Below are 15,110 nucleotides of genomic sequence, written 5' to 3' on the forward strand. Positions count from 1 at the left end.
CGGTTGGGTGGATGTGCTCTTGGCGGCGCGCAGCCTCAAAAAGGGCGTGTTCGCCCCGGCAACAAGCGGGATGCTTGTCCTCTCATCGCCCGTATTTCTTCATCCGCCTCCTTCTCCAGCCCCCCTTTTCCCTTCCCCCCCCCCATCAATTCCCTCGCTGAAAATCCTCCAAAATGGCCATTGGTGACGTGCCCCTCGTTCCTCCTTCCACCGCCGTCCTCGTTGCTTTCGTCAACATCTTTGCTCCTGGTAAGGACCGCTCCCAGCCCCTTTTTCTCCGCCAGTCGATCCCAAGGCGGTGGCGTCGTCGTCGTCGTCGTCGTCGTTGGGGTAAATGGCCCCAGAGGGCCCAGCTGCCTTGACAGCCGATGGCGAGGCGAGCATGCGGGTCTCCGCTACGGCACCACCGTCTCGAGCGTATCCAGCAGCAGCAGCAGCAGTAGTGGCTGTTGGTGGGCTGCCTTGACAGACAGTGCATGATTTCAAGGCAGGAGATCTGTGATGCTCTACTGACCGTTTTTCGTCCCTCCCTCCCTCCCTCCATTTTTCATTCAATGGCTCGACTCCTGTGATGCCGCCGCCGCCGCTTGTAGGCATCGGTACCCTCATCCTCGGCTTCTCCCGAAACAACAGCGATGTCGTTCTGACCGGCATCCTCCAGCTCCTGGGTGAGTCGACCGCCTCCTCTGGCATTCATGGCTGCCGAGCACGGGCAATAGCAATCGCAACAGCAACAGTTGTGGGCGGTAATGAACAGACACGAAGTGGACCGCTGCGATAATGTGCTGACCAATCGGGCTTTGCTGCTTTCTCCAAATGGACGATCTCATAACTATAACTATGCTTGCGCACTTGCCTGAACCCCCTCAGCCACCTTCCTGGTAAGCAGAGCAGCGCAGGGTGGGCAGAGAGGATGAAATGCCCCGTGACTGAGGACTGCTTCGGTTGCATGGAGCAAATGGACAACTCCGTCTCTGCAGTCGCAGTGGACGACTTGACATCCATCATCCATCCGGACGGGTGCGTGCGAAACAACCTAACACATCCTCCCGCTGTTACCAGGTCTTTGGCTGGATCTGGGCCATCGTCTGGTCCTGGTTCCTCTACACCAAGTCCAAGAACGTCATTGAGCTTCTGTAAATGCCCTCTGGGCTCCCCCCCCTCCCCACGTCTTGTTTTCACTCTCCTCCGTCTCAAGGAACCACATATTCAATCACCCGTGCGGCCCAGCCTGTCTGTCTACCTCGTATCGTCTCTCTCTCTTTCTCTCTGTCTTGAACTCGATAGCAAGTGCGCAACCTGACCAAACGTGGGTTTGAATACAGCTTCTTCCGTGACCAACTCAGCGGATATTCGTTGCCGATTGCTTGTTGGCACGTTTCTGGCGCAATACCCACGCATTCAGAGGGCATCATGTCCAAGCCAGCTGGTTCGTCCACCCTCGCCACCGCCAACACGTGAGCCCGGCACGATCTTCGGTCTCACCCAAAGAGCGAGGCAGAAGCAGGAGCACCGTCTCGTATTGGCAAAGTTTGGCAACAAGATGAGGTGCTTTACTGTACAAAATTTTTTTTCTTTTGCAAACGGAAAGAGAGGGGAGGGGCAGGTTGGTCGGGCTCTTCATTTTCGGTAAAAAATAACTCCTCCCCAAGTACTTTTTTTGTGATTTTTTTTTTTTTGACTTCCATATGTGCAATGCCAAGAAACTCTTGCCACAACCCCTTTTGGCCTTGCCATTCCATCATCTCCCACTCTCACCTCCATCCGCGTGTGTCCATCCGCCAGCGCTAATTCGGATAAGAGTCAAGATCGACCCGGTCCGGGGCAAGCTAAGCGGAGTGACCATGGAGCACGGAGAGAAGTGGCGAGGGAGCGACGGGGACAAGAACGCAAACTCAGGGATCGTGGCAGTGGATCTTTGAACCACAGTCCCAGACGAGTCAAGTTCACACAAACGAGGAGAGCATAAAAGCAAAGCAAGAGAAAGGTAAAAACGAAGGGATAGAACGAGAAGGAAACAAGAAAGACATACTGCACCGAGACCGAAGCATTGAGTGTCAAAAGCGACGGACAAGGCCGGATCGAAAGGAAAGAAAAAGATCGTCCAGGCAACGAACTCTGGAGCACCCATCATGAGCGAGCGAGCAGCGAGAGAGAGGGAGAGGGAGAGAAAGAAGAAAAGAAAGAAAGGAGTGGTAACGAGACATATGTATATCTAGGGCGGATATCCAAAACGGTGACAGAGGTGACGACGAGTCTCGGGATTCCAGAGAGGGAGGCGGGAGAAGAGCGTTGTTGGAAAAGGGAGGAGGAATAGGAAAAAAGAAGGGGGGGGGGCAGCGGAGGAAACGCAAAGGTGCATGATGGAGCGCGGGAGGGGCCAGGGCTTGAGGCCCCCACAAGAGTTTGACAGCACAGCAGAACAGAATTGCAGAGTCATGCAGAACGATGGTGTCGAGGGCAATCAAAGTAAATGGCCGGCAGGGACGGAGCAGGGCTGCCAGAAGCAAGGAAGAATGCAGAGGCCCGGAGCAAAAGGCCTCTTTGGAGAGGATGGTGAACAAGAGTCGAGGGGGCAAGGACCGGGAATGGGAACAAAGGGCCGCTGCTGGTGCCTTGGCCTTCCACAAGTCAAAAGGGCGAAACACAGGGGGCAGGGAGCAACGAGGGGAGGATTGGGAATCAAGGGGCTGTCGGTGTGCATTCGACAGCCAGACAGATAGACAGACATCAGACAGTGAGAGCGAGCAGACAACGAGCAAATGCAGACAAGGAGAGAGAGAGAGAGAGAGCAAGGGAAACGATAAGAAACTCAGCGCACAGAGGCTGAGGACGACTGAGTGTCACTTGAGGGGCTTGGTGCGGCTCCACCGCTGCCCGAGACCCGGGTCGCTGCAGGCTCAATCACTCTTGGAGTTGTCCAAGATCTTTGTGACATCATCCACGAGCTTGAGGTCTTCCAAAAACGGTATCAGATCCAAGAGTTCGGTGTCGTTCGGATCACTGAACCAGCTGGTGATTGGGATGGCGTTGCTGGGATGGAAGATGTAGGATGCCGGAGAGTTGTCGAGGATGATGACGTCTCTCAGGTCGCGTCCCAGTTGGCCGAGATCCTGTTTGGTTACGACAGAGCAGTCAGCACGGATGCCGTTGTGCCGCCCCGGCTGCGACATCCGGCTGATCGTCCCCCAATGGATCGACGAATGCAGACAGCCCCACATCGCGATCAGAGGGCAAGAAAGGTGGAAGGAAGCTTACTTTGACGTAGTTCCCCTTGTGGTGGATGCACGCCTCTCTGAACAGTCTATGGTCGACAACCCCATATTTGTCGAGCTTGTCTAGAACAGGGTCGGCATACTGGCAGAGTTGGAGCACAAAAAAAGAAAATGCAGGCGTGAGGACACAGCAGCTCAGGCACCGATTGGCGGCTACCAACAGATCGAGCACAGGCTGGTACGACGTACCTTTGCCAGACTAGCTGTGAACACAACAATCTCGAACTGGGGGCCCAGCCGCTGCAAAAACACATCGACTCCAGGTCGCTTTAGCACGTAAACATTATGGACTTGATCATCAATCTCAACGGGGATAATGAAATCGGCTTGAGGCACCGGCTGAGTGTTGTGTGGCCAAAGGGAAAGGCGCGGTACGAGAGGAGAGCAAAGGTCCCGTGTGAGCGAATGAATGAAGGGCGACGATGGCAGCGTCGAGCAGAATCGATCTGAGCGGAACTAAGCAAAGCACACTCCAAGCAGACAGCTGCTCGGGGCGGCAGGTACAGGGCGCCGGAACAAGAAAGCGGCGAGCCAGCCATAGAATGCCAGCGCAGGGCCACGTCAGCTCGTACCTTGAAGGAACTGTGGACCAGAGTTTCATCCAGGTCCAGAACCAGACATTTCTTTCCGTTGTCCTCGTCCTCGAGCGGCGGCAAGAGGTACACCTTTGAGTTGGATAGCTGGCGTCAACAGAACAGGAGGGCAGTATGTGGAAATCAGTGCTTGCACACGCACATCGAGTCTCGGGTCAAGACAGATGAGAGACAAACAGCCCGCCCGGTATTGGACCAACGGAGAGAGTTCGGGCACAACTACGCAACCACAGGGTCAGCGGAACTGTGTCGAATGAATGCATGGACAGGACATACTGTTGGGCTCGGCTTGGGCTTTGGCGATGGGGTTGGTGCTGTTTTGATGATGGCCTTTGCGACTGGGGCAACAGACGGGTCATGGTCCTTCTCGTCGAGCTCGGCCTCCATGTCCCGCAGTCCACAACGGCAGCATGAGAATATCGAGTTGAAGGAAGACTTCCACTGTGACGGTTTTTTGAATCGAAATGATGAGGTCCGCTTGGACGGTTCGACACTGTTTCCAGCTGGGGACCAGGAAGGAGCGATGAAGCCAAGGTGTGGGAAGGGACGCGAATACGAGAGGGAGAAAGAGAGAGAGAGAGATGAAGAGCACTGAGTCAGCATCCGGAGATGTTTCGCTTCACGGCCCAAGGTCGAGCCACCTCAATGGAGCCTGTCCGCGTGGCAGCGCATTTTGCCGCACCCAGACGGAACAGGCCGTGCAGCGTTACAAGACAGCCCCGGCGGACGAGGGGTGCCGTTTGGGCCGGAGGCCGGTACCGACCGTTTTTCTGCTGGGAGGGAAGGGACGACGATCGATCCATCGGAATAACCGGGGGCAGGGATCCTCCGCCAGCGATGCTGGGTTTGACTTGCGTGATGATGCCAGCCAGGCTGGACTCCTTGTCGATTCCCGGAGGAGCCACCTGGGTGATGAGGCTTTCTGGGGCCGTCATGCTCAAGTGATCTGGGGTTTGAGAGTGTGGGAGGGATTGGGCGTCCGGATGGAGGAGCACGGTAGGGCCAAGCTGCGCTTCTGGGTTGACACTGCTGCGGATTAAGCTCTACGAGATCTGCGACACAGCAGCGGGATGGTGGACAAGACGAGATCGAGCGGCAGCGGGCGTCAGCAACGGCTTGGGGATCGAGGGACCGAGCGAGCGACTTTATGGTCGCGATCGGGCGGCTCGCCTGGAAACGAAGACAGCGCAGACAACCGGCGCAGTCGTCCAGATGTCTCCATCAACGACTTCCAGTGCAAAGCGGAGCAATAAGAAGGGGGGGGTCCCGAGGAGATCGTGTCCGGCTCTGCGCGAGTCCCGAAGGAAAATGCTCGTTCGCGCTGGAGGCACAGCCCAAGAACGACGGCGGTGGACCAGAAGCAAGTCCACAGACGACGGCCGAGCGGCGGCCAAGCAAATTGCGGAGGCAAGGACCTACCCCTGTGAGGCCAAGACGGTGTCGGAGGGTTTGAGAACAATGCGCAGGGCAGAAAGGCAAAAGACAACCCGTTAGGGACAGCGCAGGGATCCGAGAGCCAGGGGGGAAGGGCGATCACACGCCTTGGCTTCGCTCAGCATCGGCCAAGTAGTCTCGGGTCGCGGATATGCACGGAGGCCGCACGAGAGACATGTTTCCAGGCAATCCACGCCTATGAGTTTGCGGGAAGAGACGCAGGGGTCGCCCAGCAGCAGAGTGGGCTGGTGGCAACGAAGCCGGCCAGGACCGACGCTGAGAGCGTGTGGACCGCCATCGTCATGGTCTTGGCGAGACAGCCCAGGCAGCCCAGGCAGTCGAGAGAGCAGGCCGCCAGGGCTCAGATGGCGGCCACGCCCTGTGTTTGCCCGAGATGCATCCGCAAACAATCGAAAAAAGAGCTGCTTTGCCGTGTTGGCCGCCAGGAGCAGGAACAACAGGGCGAGCAGATCGATGGCAGGGGCCTCCGGAGACGGATGTAGGCCGACGACACGGCGACAGCGACCGTGTTTGTGCCTACCAGAGATTGGATGGCCTCGATGAGACGGAAAGCCGGCTCGAGAGGGGGTAAGGAAGAGGTAGAGGGCTGCTGGGGGCTCCTTGGACAGATGCGACCAGAAAGCAGGTGAGGGAAAGGCGAGGAGACGGCGCCAGCACGAGGGGGGAGGCGAGGAGCAAAGCCGAGAGGGCAGTCGGCCCAGCGAGCAGCGAGAGCGGCGAGGCGCGGGGAAAGTAATGGCGAGATTTAAGGGGGCGAGACCGAGGCCGACAGACCGAGAGACCGAGAGATATTCGGACCGACCGACCGAGAGGCAGATCGGCTCGCAGCGCTGTTGTGCAAGTGCGAGTGCGAGTGCGAGTGCGAGTGCAAGTACAAGTGCGAGTGCAAGTGCAAGTGCAAGTGCAAGCGCGAGTGTGCTGCGGTGGTGGTGCAGTGGCACTCAGCAGCACTGGGCGAAAAGAAAGAAAGCGCCGGCCTGGGATGAGGGTGGTAGGACAGGGTCGTGCACAGAGTGGTGGACACTGTCGGGCACACTGTCGGGCACACAGCGGCCAACAGAAATCCATCAGTCGACCAAAGGACAGTTGCACAGGCCGAGCCGCCATGGGCCGTCGCTCTCCCCCCTCTGGCCGCTCGCAATGCCGTCTGTGCGCGTCGGGGCCGACCAAACAGGGCCGCACAAGAAAGCCGTGCAACAGACCTGCGCGAGGCGATGGTCCTTGGCGCATGGCAAGACCCGTCCGGGTGCACTGCCGTCGCACCAGCGCGCTTCCGGCCGCGCTCTGGCTTTCCTCCCTCGCGCGTCATGGAAACTGGACCTGGGCGGTATCGGCGGTGCATGTCGTTGATGCCATCCATGCTATCCATGTCATTCACGCCATCCATGCCATCCATACCATGCATGTTGGCCGTGTCCGAGGATTGGCGTTGCCGATTCACGCATGCTGCCAGAGTGGAACGCACCAATCGGCCGCAGAACCCCACGACGCTGGCCGCTGCTCGCTGCGGCGATCGGGACCATCCGTTCAGCCTGCCAAGCTCCCAGGGTGACCCGCCATCCGACCACTCTCCAGCCACACTCCAGTCGCTCTCCATACAATGCCGCCGAATCGTGGCCCACTTCCTTGGGGTTCCGGCTGATATTGTTGTTGCTTTTTTTGTATTGTGCATCTAGTGTGCGGCGGCTCGGATCGCTTGTGGGTCGGGGCGGCCGCGGCGCTCACGAGTTGATCAGAAACAGGAGTTCGGCCAGCTGCTTGGCAATCTCCTCGCTCTCGATCGCGTCGGTGTCGATCCCGGTTGCTCCTCCCGTCGGGCCTGGTCGCCGACTTGCGCCAGGCTGCAGTTTGCTTGGAGTCGCCAGAGGGCCACGTCCGCCTCCGCTACCGCCTCCGCCTTGGCCCGACAGGACCAATTCGCTGCTTCGGGCTGCTGCCGTCCGGCGACCTTCTTCGTGCACCATGATCGCCAAGATGTCGTCCTCAACGCCGTTCAGCTTCATGGACTTGCGGTTCGGTCTGCTGCGCGCCAGCTCCATCATGATCTGGATGATCCGCAGCCGGATCGAACTCGTCACGCCGATTCCGCCCGCATCCATCCGCGACCGCCCTGGAGCGAGGCCGTCTGGCGTCGGAATCAGCGAAACGAGGTACCGAAGGACATGTGTCTGACTTCCAAGGCGCTCGAGCAAGCCTTGCGCTGGGCTGCGGCTTTGGCTCCTCGCTGCTGTGTCGTCGTGGCCTGGGGTTTCGGTCGGCGACATTGCGCGGCCCTCGTGGCCATGGCCGATCAGTAGCAGGCTATGGATCACCATCAGAGCACATTCAAGCCGCGCCTGCTGCTGTTCGCTTTGCTGGGTAGTGGTCCCAACCTCGGTCCGGCCGCGCCCGATTTCCCCCGGGCCAGGAAGGAGCTCCACAACCCGATCCAAAAGTCGACAGAGCAGGCTGGTGTCTGCACATCGCTGAACAGATTCTTGGTTGCTTGACACCACGAGAGTCTTGGCAAGGGCATCCAGGGCAACGCCGGCGTAAAAGTCGTCGTCGTCTCCAATATCAGCCTCGCAATAGTCTGCGATCAGCTCCAAAATTGCCTTCACTACCTTGGCTTCGCGGCCCGGCGGTGCATTCGTCGAACCAGGGGCATGGATTGATGTGGCCGAATGGGCGCCGCCGGTGATCGCACCATTGACTGCAACAGGAAAGGGGTCGCTCGGAGTGGATTTGTGATGACTGCCTGGCCCAGGGATGTGCTGCAGACTTGGATTCAAACGGAGCTGGGTGCCCAAGTTGGACAGGACAACGACCGCATTCTGCCGATGCTCGACCAGTCGGGCAGCGGTGATGCAGTTGGTGCGCAAAACGGCAATGCGTTGATCGACGCTGCGGTCGTCGTCGTCGTTGTCGTCGCTATCGCCTTCAGATTCTCCGCCATATCGAAGAAAACTAAACACTGGAAGCTCATCGTTGTCGTCCTCGTCTTCATCTTCGTCCTCGTCCTCGTCCTCGTCTTCGTCCTCGTCAAGACCGAGATTCGCATCATCCCCATCGATTTTTGCGCGCGTCCGCTTCTTGTATTTTCTTGCCAAGCGTGAGCCATTGTCGTTATCGAGGCACCTGCCGCGCACGCTGGTGACCAGCGCCTCGATGAACCGAGGGTGCCGGGCAAGGTACCGTTGGTTCTCGGGAACGAATGACAGGTTACGGACAATGTTGCTGATGGCGTAGGCAATCTCCATTTTTTGGCGATGCTCATGTCCGCAGGCGTTGTCGTTCCAGTCGCCGCGCCGCATGATGAAGCCGTTCGACAGATCGACGCCCAGAAGGCGCTCGGGGGTGTCACGGTGCTCCTTGGTCCGCGGCCGATGAAGCGCCGTCGATAACGCCAAGGATTCAGCTGCAAGCTTGGTCTCAGCCCCATTCCTTGAGCCGGAATCGATCGTGCGCTTCCGATCGATCTGGACACCTTCATCAATCCCATTCTCCACTTTGACAACCACGTCGCCGCGTTTCCGCTTGCGGCCTGGAGGCCGCAATGATGAGTCCCGTGCGACGCCATTGCACTCTGTTTCAAAGCATCGGATCCACAGCTTGAGCAGCTCGTCCGCAAGGAGTGGGCATCGCTCGAGGTAGAGAATCGGGTAATCGTTCTGACTTCCATCCGTCGAACTGATGACCGAAAGGACATTGAGAGCGTACGCGACGGCAATGTCCATGCCACACTTGAGTTGCATCGTCAGTGTGTATATCTCTACTGAGCCTGCAAGGCAAATTCATGTACAAGGCGCATTAGCGAGGATCACCCAGTTGCGAACGGCGCTCACTCTCAGCATTCCAAAAGTTGCGGCCAGAAGCATTTTCTCGCCACGCAACAGGTCCTCGGGGCTCATGTACCAAATGTGGTGGCCGCTGATCAGATCCGTCGTCTGTCAACAGACACCTCGGCCCCGGTCCTGAGTTCAGGCAGCCCATACTAGCAGGCCTTGTCAGCAAAACACCCAGCCAAAACGACTTACCAAGCTGCTCTTTCGACATTGGATAGTGATGCTTGAAGTTCGCAAAGAGATCGACGTTGATGCCAGCGTATGCGCTGTCGATACGACCGCTCGCCGGTGTTTGCAGGTGTCGAGATCCATGGGCCATCATGCCCCCCTCGCCTTCGGAAGGGAACGAGGCATGAGCCGGATGCCCCTGCTTCAAGCCGGGCTTCATCATGTGCGGCATGCCCTTGGGAGGGGCCACAGGGTACAAAGCCGGACCAGCCGAAGGAGCAGTCTGCGCAGCGCCAACCGCACCCGGCTGAACGCCATAGACCATTTCGCCAGGGCCCTTTTGCATCGAGCCGACCAAATGCCCGGCCGCTGGAGAATATGGGAGCTGCGACTGGAAAAGCTGCTGTTGAAGGGGGAAGGCGTGCGGCTGGGGCGTCATCAACGGAAGCGGTGGATGCTGACCGACCATAGAAGTGTGGACCAACGGTGATGGCACCTGTTGTTGCTGCTGCTGGTGCTGCTGCTGCTGCGGTGTTGATGGTAGCTGCTGTTGCTGCACCAGGCGAACAGGAGTTGAAAATACAGGCGGTGTACCTGGACTTTGTTGTGCAAACTCAGGGGCTGCACCAGGTTGCGTTTTTACATCGGAACGGCCTGGCTCGCCAAGTCCAGCGACGGCCGGAGGCATCTTGATTCCAGCTGCATTTGCTGATGGTGTGTCCGTCCCGGGAGCTGCGTGCTCGGCGCGATGCTGGATGGAAGCTGGACCGTGCAAAGCCGATGGATCCATTGTTTGAGGGACGGTGGCAGTGGCGGCAGTGCTCGTTATGACAGGGGATCGACCAAGCACCTCCGCACTTGCGTGGGAGAGTGCGGGACTTGCAATCTTGGAGTGATCCAGCGGCAGTCCATCTGCATGACTACCGGCGCCGTGAGGATAGGGGCCACCAGAAGCTGCTCCAGCGCTTGTGACATTGGTGCCTGCTGCCGAAGGTCGACCATGACCAGCAGCAGAGCCCGATGCCGGCTGGGTCCTGTCCACCAATACGTTTGCCATCGCCTGAACAGATGCACTCCGTTCGTGAGCTGCCATTAGCTTCTTGTTGCCGAGGATGAACTGCTCAAACTCTCGGAACCAAAAAATATACAGATCCCGGATCTGGATCGGCTGAATGGCACGAAGCCCGAGTTTGGACGTGATCAGCGACCAATCGGGTATCTACAGGAACGGCGAGGCAGCCCGTAGGGCAGATGTGGTCAGCAACCAAAGCAACCAAAGCAGCCGTGATAGTCGCGGATCAACCTCATCGCTCGCAGGTGTCGGTAGATCGATGGCACGAGACGCTGTGATCCGACCTCGCCACATCCTGCCACAGATTCAACCGGTGTGCGAGCTCAGGGGTACAGCCGCGACTTACATGCTCGCAGCCTCCATGACCAATCACGAGCCTGCACAGCAGGTGCAGATCGACGGTGCATCCTTCAAAGCTGACAAACGAGGTGAATGGCGTCGACTTGCGCTTCTCGAGGATGGCGTATCTCTGCCGCAGCGCCGGATCGGTTGATGGTGGCATGACGGTCTCGCTGATGGCCTTTTGCATCCGCTTCCAGAACACGGAAAAGATCCGGTCAAAGTCGGGACGTGCATTGATCGAGGAAATCGAAAAGCTACGACCGTAGTGTTCGTGCGAACGAGACGGGTCCACATCCCCATGCAGATGAGCGGCAGCCGCAGAATGGCCGGGCTGGCTCGAGGGCATCGCAAGTTGGGAGGGCTCCGCCGTTTTTGATCCATCCAGAGCGTCGGGGCTTTGCATTGATCTGCTGCCGACCACAGCTTGGTCGTTTGCTTGCTCCAGAACTACGCCGTTCGCCTCGGAGGAAGCGACTGCTGCAGGAGGAATACCTGAGCCTGCTAGAGGATCAGTGGCAAAGGCAGGTTGGGCTTCTTTGGGGCAAGGTGAACGCGGAGGGAAACCAAGCTTGTTAGATCGCAGAATCCAAGCAATCGATACACCGCCGTTGGATCCGCTTACGCAACGGCCCGCTGCCTTGGAGATCTGAGTGGCAAGCTCTCGTCCGTCACAACTTGCAGATACCAAGCGAGCGCACACATACCAGCGTTTGGGGGCACACTCGTGATCATTTGGGCGAGTGACGTCTTTTGTGCCTGAGCTTGGCCTGGCGACGGCCGTTGGTCATGTGGGGAGAGCTTTTGCTGGGTCGACTGCAGCGCTTGCTGGATCCCATGACGGATTTGACTGCTAAGCGAGCTCGAACCGGCCGAGGTTGCTCCGGGCTGCGACGTCTGAGGCTGTGGAGGGGTATTTTGCGGGGACGGCGAGGGGCGCGACGGCATTTGCGATGCAGGGTGACCTGCAATCTGCGCAGGAAGCTGACCTGCCGATTGCTGGGGCGTCGAAGGAGTTTGGAGCTGCTGTGAGCCCATGAGCACGGATTGGACTCCCGATTGAGCAGCCAAGGCAGCGATGTGAGATGGAGGCTGGCCACCTTGGTGGGCAGATAACTGCCCAGGCTGCGTGGCAGTGTGCTGCAGAGCAGCTTGAGGATTCTGTTGCAGAAACGATTGCTGCAGCAGCGCCTGTTGTTGTTGTTGCTGCTGCTGTTGTTGTTGTTGCTGTTGTTGCTGCTGCTGTTGTTGCTGCTGCTGTTGCTGCTGATAGGCCTGGCCCGACATCTGCTGCATCTGCTGCATCTGTTGCATTTGTTGCATTTGCTGCATTTGCTGCATCTGCTGCAGCATCCACGCCGAGTCCATGCGCTGCTGGGGATTTGCCACAAGAGAGCCCGAGAATTGCGAATACTGTGGCTGCTGCTGTGCAATCGAAATCCCGGCTTGGCTTACGATGGCAGCGTTGAGTCCTGCAGGGACAGCGCCGGCATAGGGCTTGGCACCTTGGATCTGGCCAAAGGCACCCATGTACGGGGCGCCCCCGGGTCGTACACCTGCAGGCATAGACATGAGCGGGTTCTGGAGCTGCATCTGCTGCAGTTGTTGCATCTGCTGGAGCTGCTGCATTTGCTGTATCTGCTGCATCTGTTGAAGCTGGAGCTGGTCGTAGGCCTGAGACTGCATCCGAGAGAGGGCATTCTTGTACTGCATCTGCTGGAGCTGGAGTTGTTGGGACTGCTGAAGCTGGAGTTGCTGGGATTGCTGGAACTGCTGCAGGCTGAGCTGGGGGAATTTTTGAGGGGTGCCGTGCGTGGCAGACGCGGCACTGCCGATCGATGGTCGGAAGGGGAGACCAGGACTCTGGGGAAGCGCTTGATTTTGGGCGAGGAGCTGGCTTTGGGCAAGTGACAGGCTCTGGTTGCTGTGTGGAGCCTGACTCTGAGCTGCATTCGAGGTTTGCATCGTCGCGATGGGGTCCAGAAACTCGCCCTGTCCAGGCGTTGGCGGATTCGATGGGGTTCTCGATGCTGAAGCCGGTTTGGGCGTCTTTGGGCCAGGAACCTGTGCGAGGGCAAGGCCAAGGTGAGACTAGCGCAAATACAGTATATCATCCGTGCGAGGCAATCAGACTGGCACATGCGCTGGTGCTGGAGCTGGCTGTACCTGCTGGAGCTGTCCTGTTTGTGACGACCTCTGCATCAAGGCTATGCCTGCCGGGTCGGGGGCAGATATCGGGGATCCGGCAATGAGCTGTGATGGCGTTGGGCTGGGACTCGAGAAAATCGAGGTCGACAACGCAGGAAGGGTCTGGGGAAGGTGGGATGCGTTGGGCAGGGACATGCTAGCAGGGTGGACTGTCATTGCTGGGCCTGTCGAGTCAGAAAGCTGGGTGGACGACTGCGAGCCGAGCGGCCGCTGTCCATCTCGGTGCAGCGAATGGCCCAACGCCGCTGGCTGAGGCTGCGGTGATGAATAGGGATACGGCGACGCCGATCTTGACACATGCGACTGGGCAACGGAATGCATCGCCATGGATGGCCCAGACAGGTCCTGTTTCGAGGAGACAGGCACGTCACCCTGCGATGACAGGGGAGCTGATGGGTTTGCCGCCGACTTGTGCAGATGTGTTGCCGACGCTGGATCGAGATTGGCACCATGGCCCCCGGTGAACCAGCCCATCTCCGAGGCTGGCTCCGAGGCTGACGAGCCGGCGAGCGAGGAATGGTTGGACTGGAGGGTGGAGGCTGCTGGATCGCCGGGGATATCGGTACGATCGGGAGGGATTGAGTCACCGGCCGATTCATCGATATATCCAAAGAGTGCCGAGTCGTTCAGGAAGTCTGGCACCGCGGCAGTGTTGCAGGAGAGAACGACCAAGTGGAGCCGTTGTTAGTATCAGAGCCCGGATCGGGAGACAGCACTGAACGATCCAAGAATCGGCAAGCGCCCTCGCTGATACTGGCCAAAGCCATCAATCCTCGCGGCAAAGCAAGTCCTGGTCCAGGGGAATACCGGGGAACAACCAGGAAGATCCGGGACGAGCAGATATCCTCACAGACATCCTCACAGACATCCTGGGAGAGAGCGAATGGCCCTGGGTCCCAGGCATCGCTATCCGGCCAGCAGCAGACACAGGAGTTGGTCGTGGTCTATCCAGCAACGGCAAATGCTCGCACCTGAACCTAGGCTCTCCCCTGCCGTGCTTGATCCTGTGGGCTGGATGGCGTCGGACGATCCAAACTGTCCGCCCGTCAGGAAACTGCCCACCGGAATAGGCGGCAGCCGATTGCGCCGCGACATACGATGGCGTAGGCACACAGGAGTTGCGAGGCAGTTAGTTGCGGGGCCATTCGCAAAGCACCATCACCGAGATGCCCGATCGATCGAACTAATCCAGTGCCGACCCGTCAGCCGCGGCAGCATCTTCTCCTGCACTGCCTGCATCCAACTGGCCACCATGGCTTACAGCTCTGACTGTAGGATATCGGATGTGTCGTTGAAAAAGGCGTTGGAATAGGACTGGTCCATTGCGGGAAGGGTCGAGACCTGCAGTGATGCCGATGCCAGACAAGAGAGCGGCCAGGATCCAGATATTAGAATCGCAATCGATCGGACCGATGCGCCTTTGATGGAGGGCCATGCGCGACTCGGTCGACAGGCCAGCTCATGGATGGAGATGGACCAACGCTTGCTGCAGATCGGCACCCAGGGACCGAGGCGTACCTGGAGGGCCAGGTGCTGGTTTTACTGGTGGTCGTGGAAGAGCCGAGAGAGAGCCGGGATAGAGCCGGGATAGAGCCGGGATAGAGCCAGCCGGAACAACCGGGCGGACACGCAAGGACGATGAGAATGGCAGCAGAGACAGGACAGGACCCACCCCGGGCGAGAAGGACAGATGCAAGAAGTCTCGGCAGGCCAGCGGGCTCGCTGGACGAGGGAGGAGCAGGCGCCCGTGGCAGAGGACGAGGCCGGGGTTTGGCTGGGAGGGCTGAAACACGAAGATCCCCGGAATCTCGCAAAGCTGCAGCCGGCCCCCAAGCCCGCAGCAGGGGGTGTGCCTGGCCCGCAGCGGCCGCAGACATACCAAGGACGGAGGAGAAGGATATCGGGAGGCCGGGCCAGGGACGGCGGTCATGAGCCGGGGGGGGTGGTGGTATGGCCGGTGGGTGTGTTGGACTTGGCGAGGCGACTTGGGCAGTATGCGTCCATCAACCAAAAGGACGAGCCCAAGTCGAGCGCCATAACAGCAGCGTCTGTGTTTGTGTAGGACGGCCAACTGCCTCTCGGCGCCGCCTGTCGGCGAGGGCGAGGGCGAGGCGAGGCGCTCTCGTGCCGCCAGCGAGGCGGGATGGTTGTGCTATCGCCGCCGCTGTCTGTGTCT

General features: G+C 58.9%; 4 protein-coding genes across 4 annotated transcripts; 1 reads left to right on the forward strand and 3 right to left on the reverse strand.

The window, feature by feature from the left end:
• Positions 1 to 27: 27 nt before the first annotated feature.
• On the forward strand, positions 28 to 1,341 carry BJ171DRAFT_496325 (uncharacterized protein). Its single transcript, XM_053110189.1, has 4 exons — positions 28 to 249; positions 594 to 668; positions 871 to 881; positions 1,063 to 1,341. Exons 1-4 carry the CDS (start codon positions 174 to 176, stop codon positions 1,138 to 1,140), a joined length of 240 nt encoding a protein of 79 aa, XP_052968688.1. The 5' UTR covers positions 28 to 173; the 3' UTR covers positions 1,141 to 1,341.
• Positions 1,342 to 1,687: 346 nt separating this feature from the next.
• BJ171DRAFT_15401 (uncharacterized protein) lies at positions 1,688 to 2,299 on the reverse strand. Its single transcript, XM_053105807.1, has one exon. The coding sequence runs from the start codon at positions 2,132 to 2,134 to the stop codon at positions 1,742 to 1,744; it is 393 nt and encodes a 130-aa protein (XP_052968689.1). The 5' UTR covers positions 2,135 to 2,299; the 3' UTR covers positions 1,688 to 1,741.
• Positions 2,300 to 2,900: 601 nt separating this feature from the next.
• On the reverse strand, positions 2,901 to 3,937 carry BJ171DRAFT_421603 (HAD-like domain-containing protein; the record flags this gene model as incomplete). Its single annotated transcript, XM_053107494.1, has 4 exons — positions 2,901 to 3,113; positions 3,259 to 3,357; positions 3,465 to 3,614; positions 3,848 to 3,937. Coding segments are annotated over 4 exons (552 nt in total), but the record flags the coding sequence as incomplete, so codon positions are not given.
• Positions 3,938 to 6,876: 2,939 nt separating this feature from the next.
• On the reverse strand, positions 6,877 to 14,170 carry BJ171DRAFT_15458 (uncharacterized protein). Its single transcript, XM_053105818.1, has 6 exons — positions 13,906 to 14,170; positions 12,893 to 13,569; positions 11,434 to 12,790; positions 10,734 to 11,260; positions 9,340 to 10,534; positions 6,877 to 9,083 (listed from the first exon to the last, which is right to left on the reverse strand). The coding sequence occupies exons 1-6, from the start codon at positions 14,027 to 14,029 to the stop codon at positions 7,045 to 7,047; spliced, it is 5,919 nt and encodes a 1,972-aa protein (XP_052968691.1). The 5' UTR covers positions 14,030 to 14,170; the 3' UTR covers positions 6,877 to 7,044.
• Positions 14,171 to 15,110: the final 940 nt, after the last annotated feature.

The sequence above is a fragment of the Polychytrium aggregatum genome (assembly GCF_025602895.1).
Source record: "Polychytrium aggregatum strain JEL109 chromosome Unknown BJ171scaffold_10, whole genome shotgun sequence".
Lineage (NCBI taxonomy): Eukaryota > Fungi > Chytridiomycota > Chytridiomycetes > Polychytriales > Polychytrium > Polychytrium aggregatum.

What these genes read in the sequence shown, in the direction of transcription:
- BJ171DRAFT_496325 (XM_053110189.1), top strand. Translation starts at nt 174, where the DNA reads ATGGCCATTGGTGACGTGCCCCTCGTTCCTCCTTCCACCGCCGTCCTC. An exon ending in CGTCAACATCTTTGCTCCTG is followed by an intron (nt 250 to 593) that starts GTAAGGACCGCT and finishes CGCCGCTTGTAG; the next exon opens with GCATCGGTACCCTCATCCTC.
- BJ171DRAFT_15401 (XM_053105807.1), bottom strand. Translation starts at nt 2,134, where the DNA reads ATGATGGGTGCTCCAGAGTTCGTTGCCTGGACGATCTTTTTCTTTCCT.
- BJ171DRAFT_15458 (XM_053105818.1), bottom strand. Translation starts at nt 14,029, where the DNA reads ATGTCGCGGCGCAATCGGCTGCCGCCTATTCCGGTGGGCAGTTTCCTG. An exon ending in AAACAGGACAGCTCCAGCAG is followed by an intron (nt 12,791 to 12,892) that starts GTACAGCCAGCT and finishes GCCCTCGCACAG; the next exon opens with GTTCCTGGCCCAAAGACGCC. An exon ending in GAGTGTGCCCCCAAACGCTG is followed by an intron (nt 11,261 to 11,433) that starts GTATGTGTGCGC and finishes GCCCCAAAGAAG; the next exon opens with CCCAACCTGCCTTTGCCACT.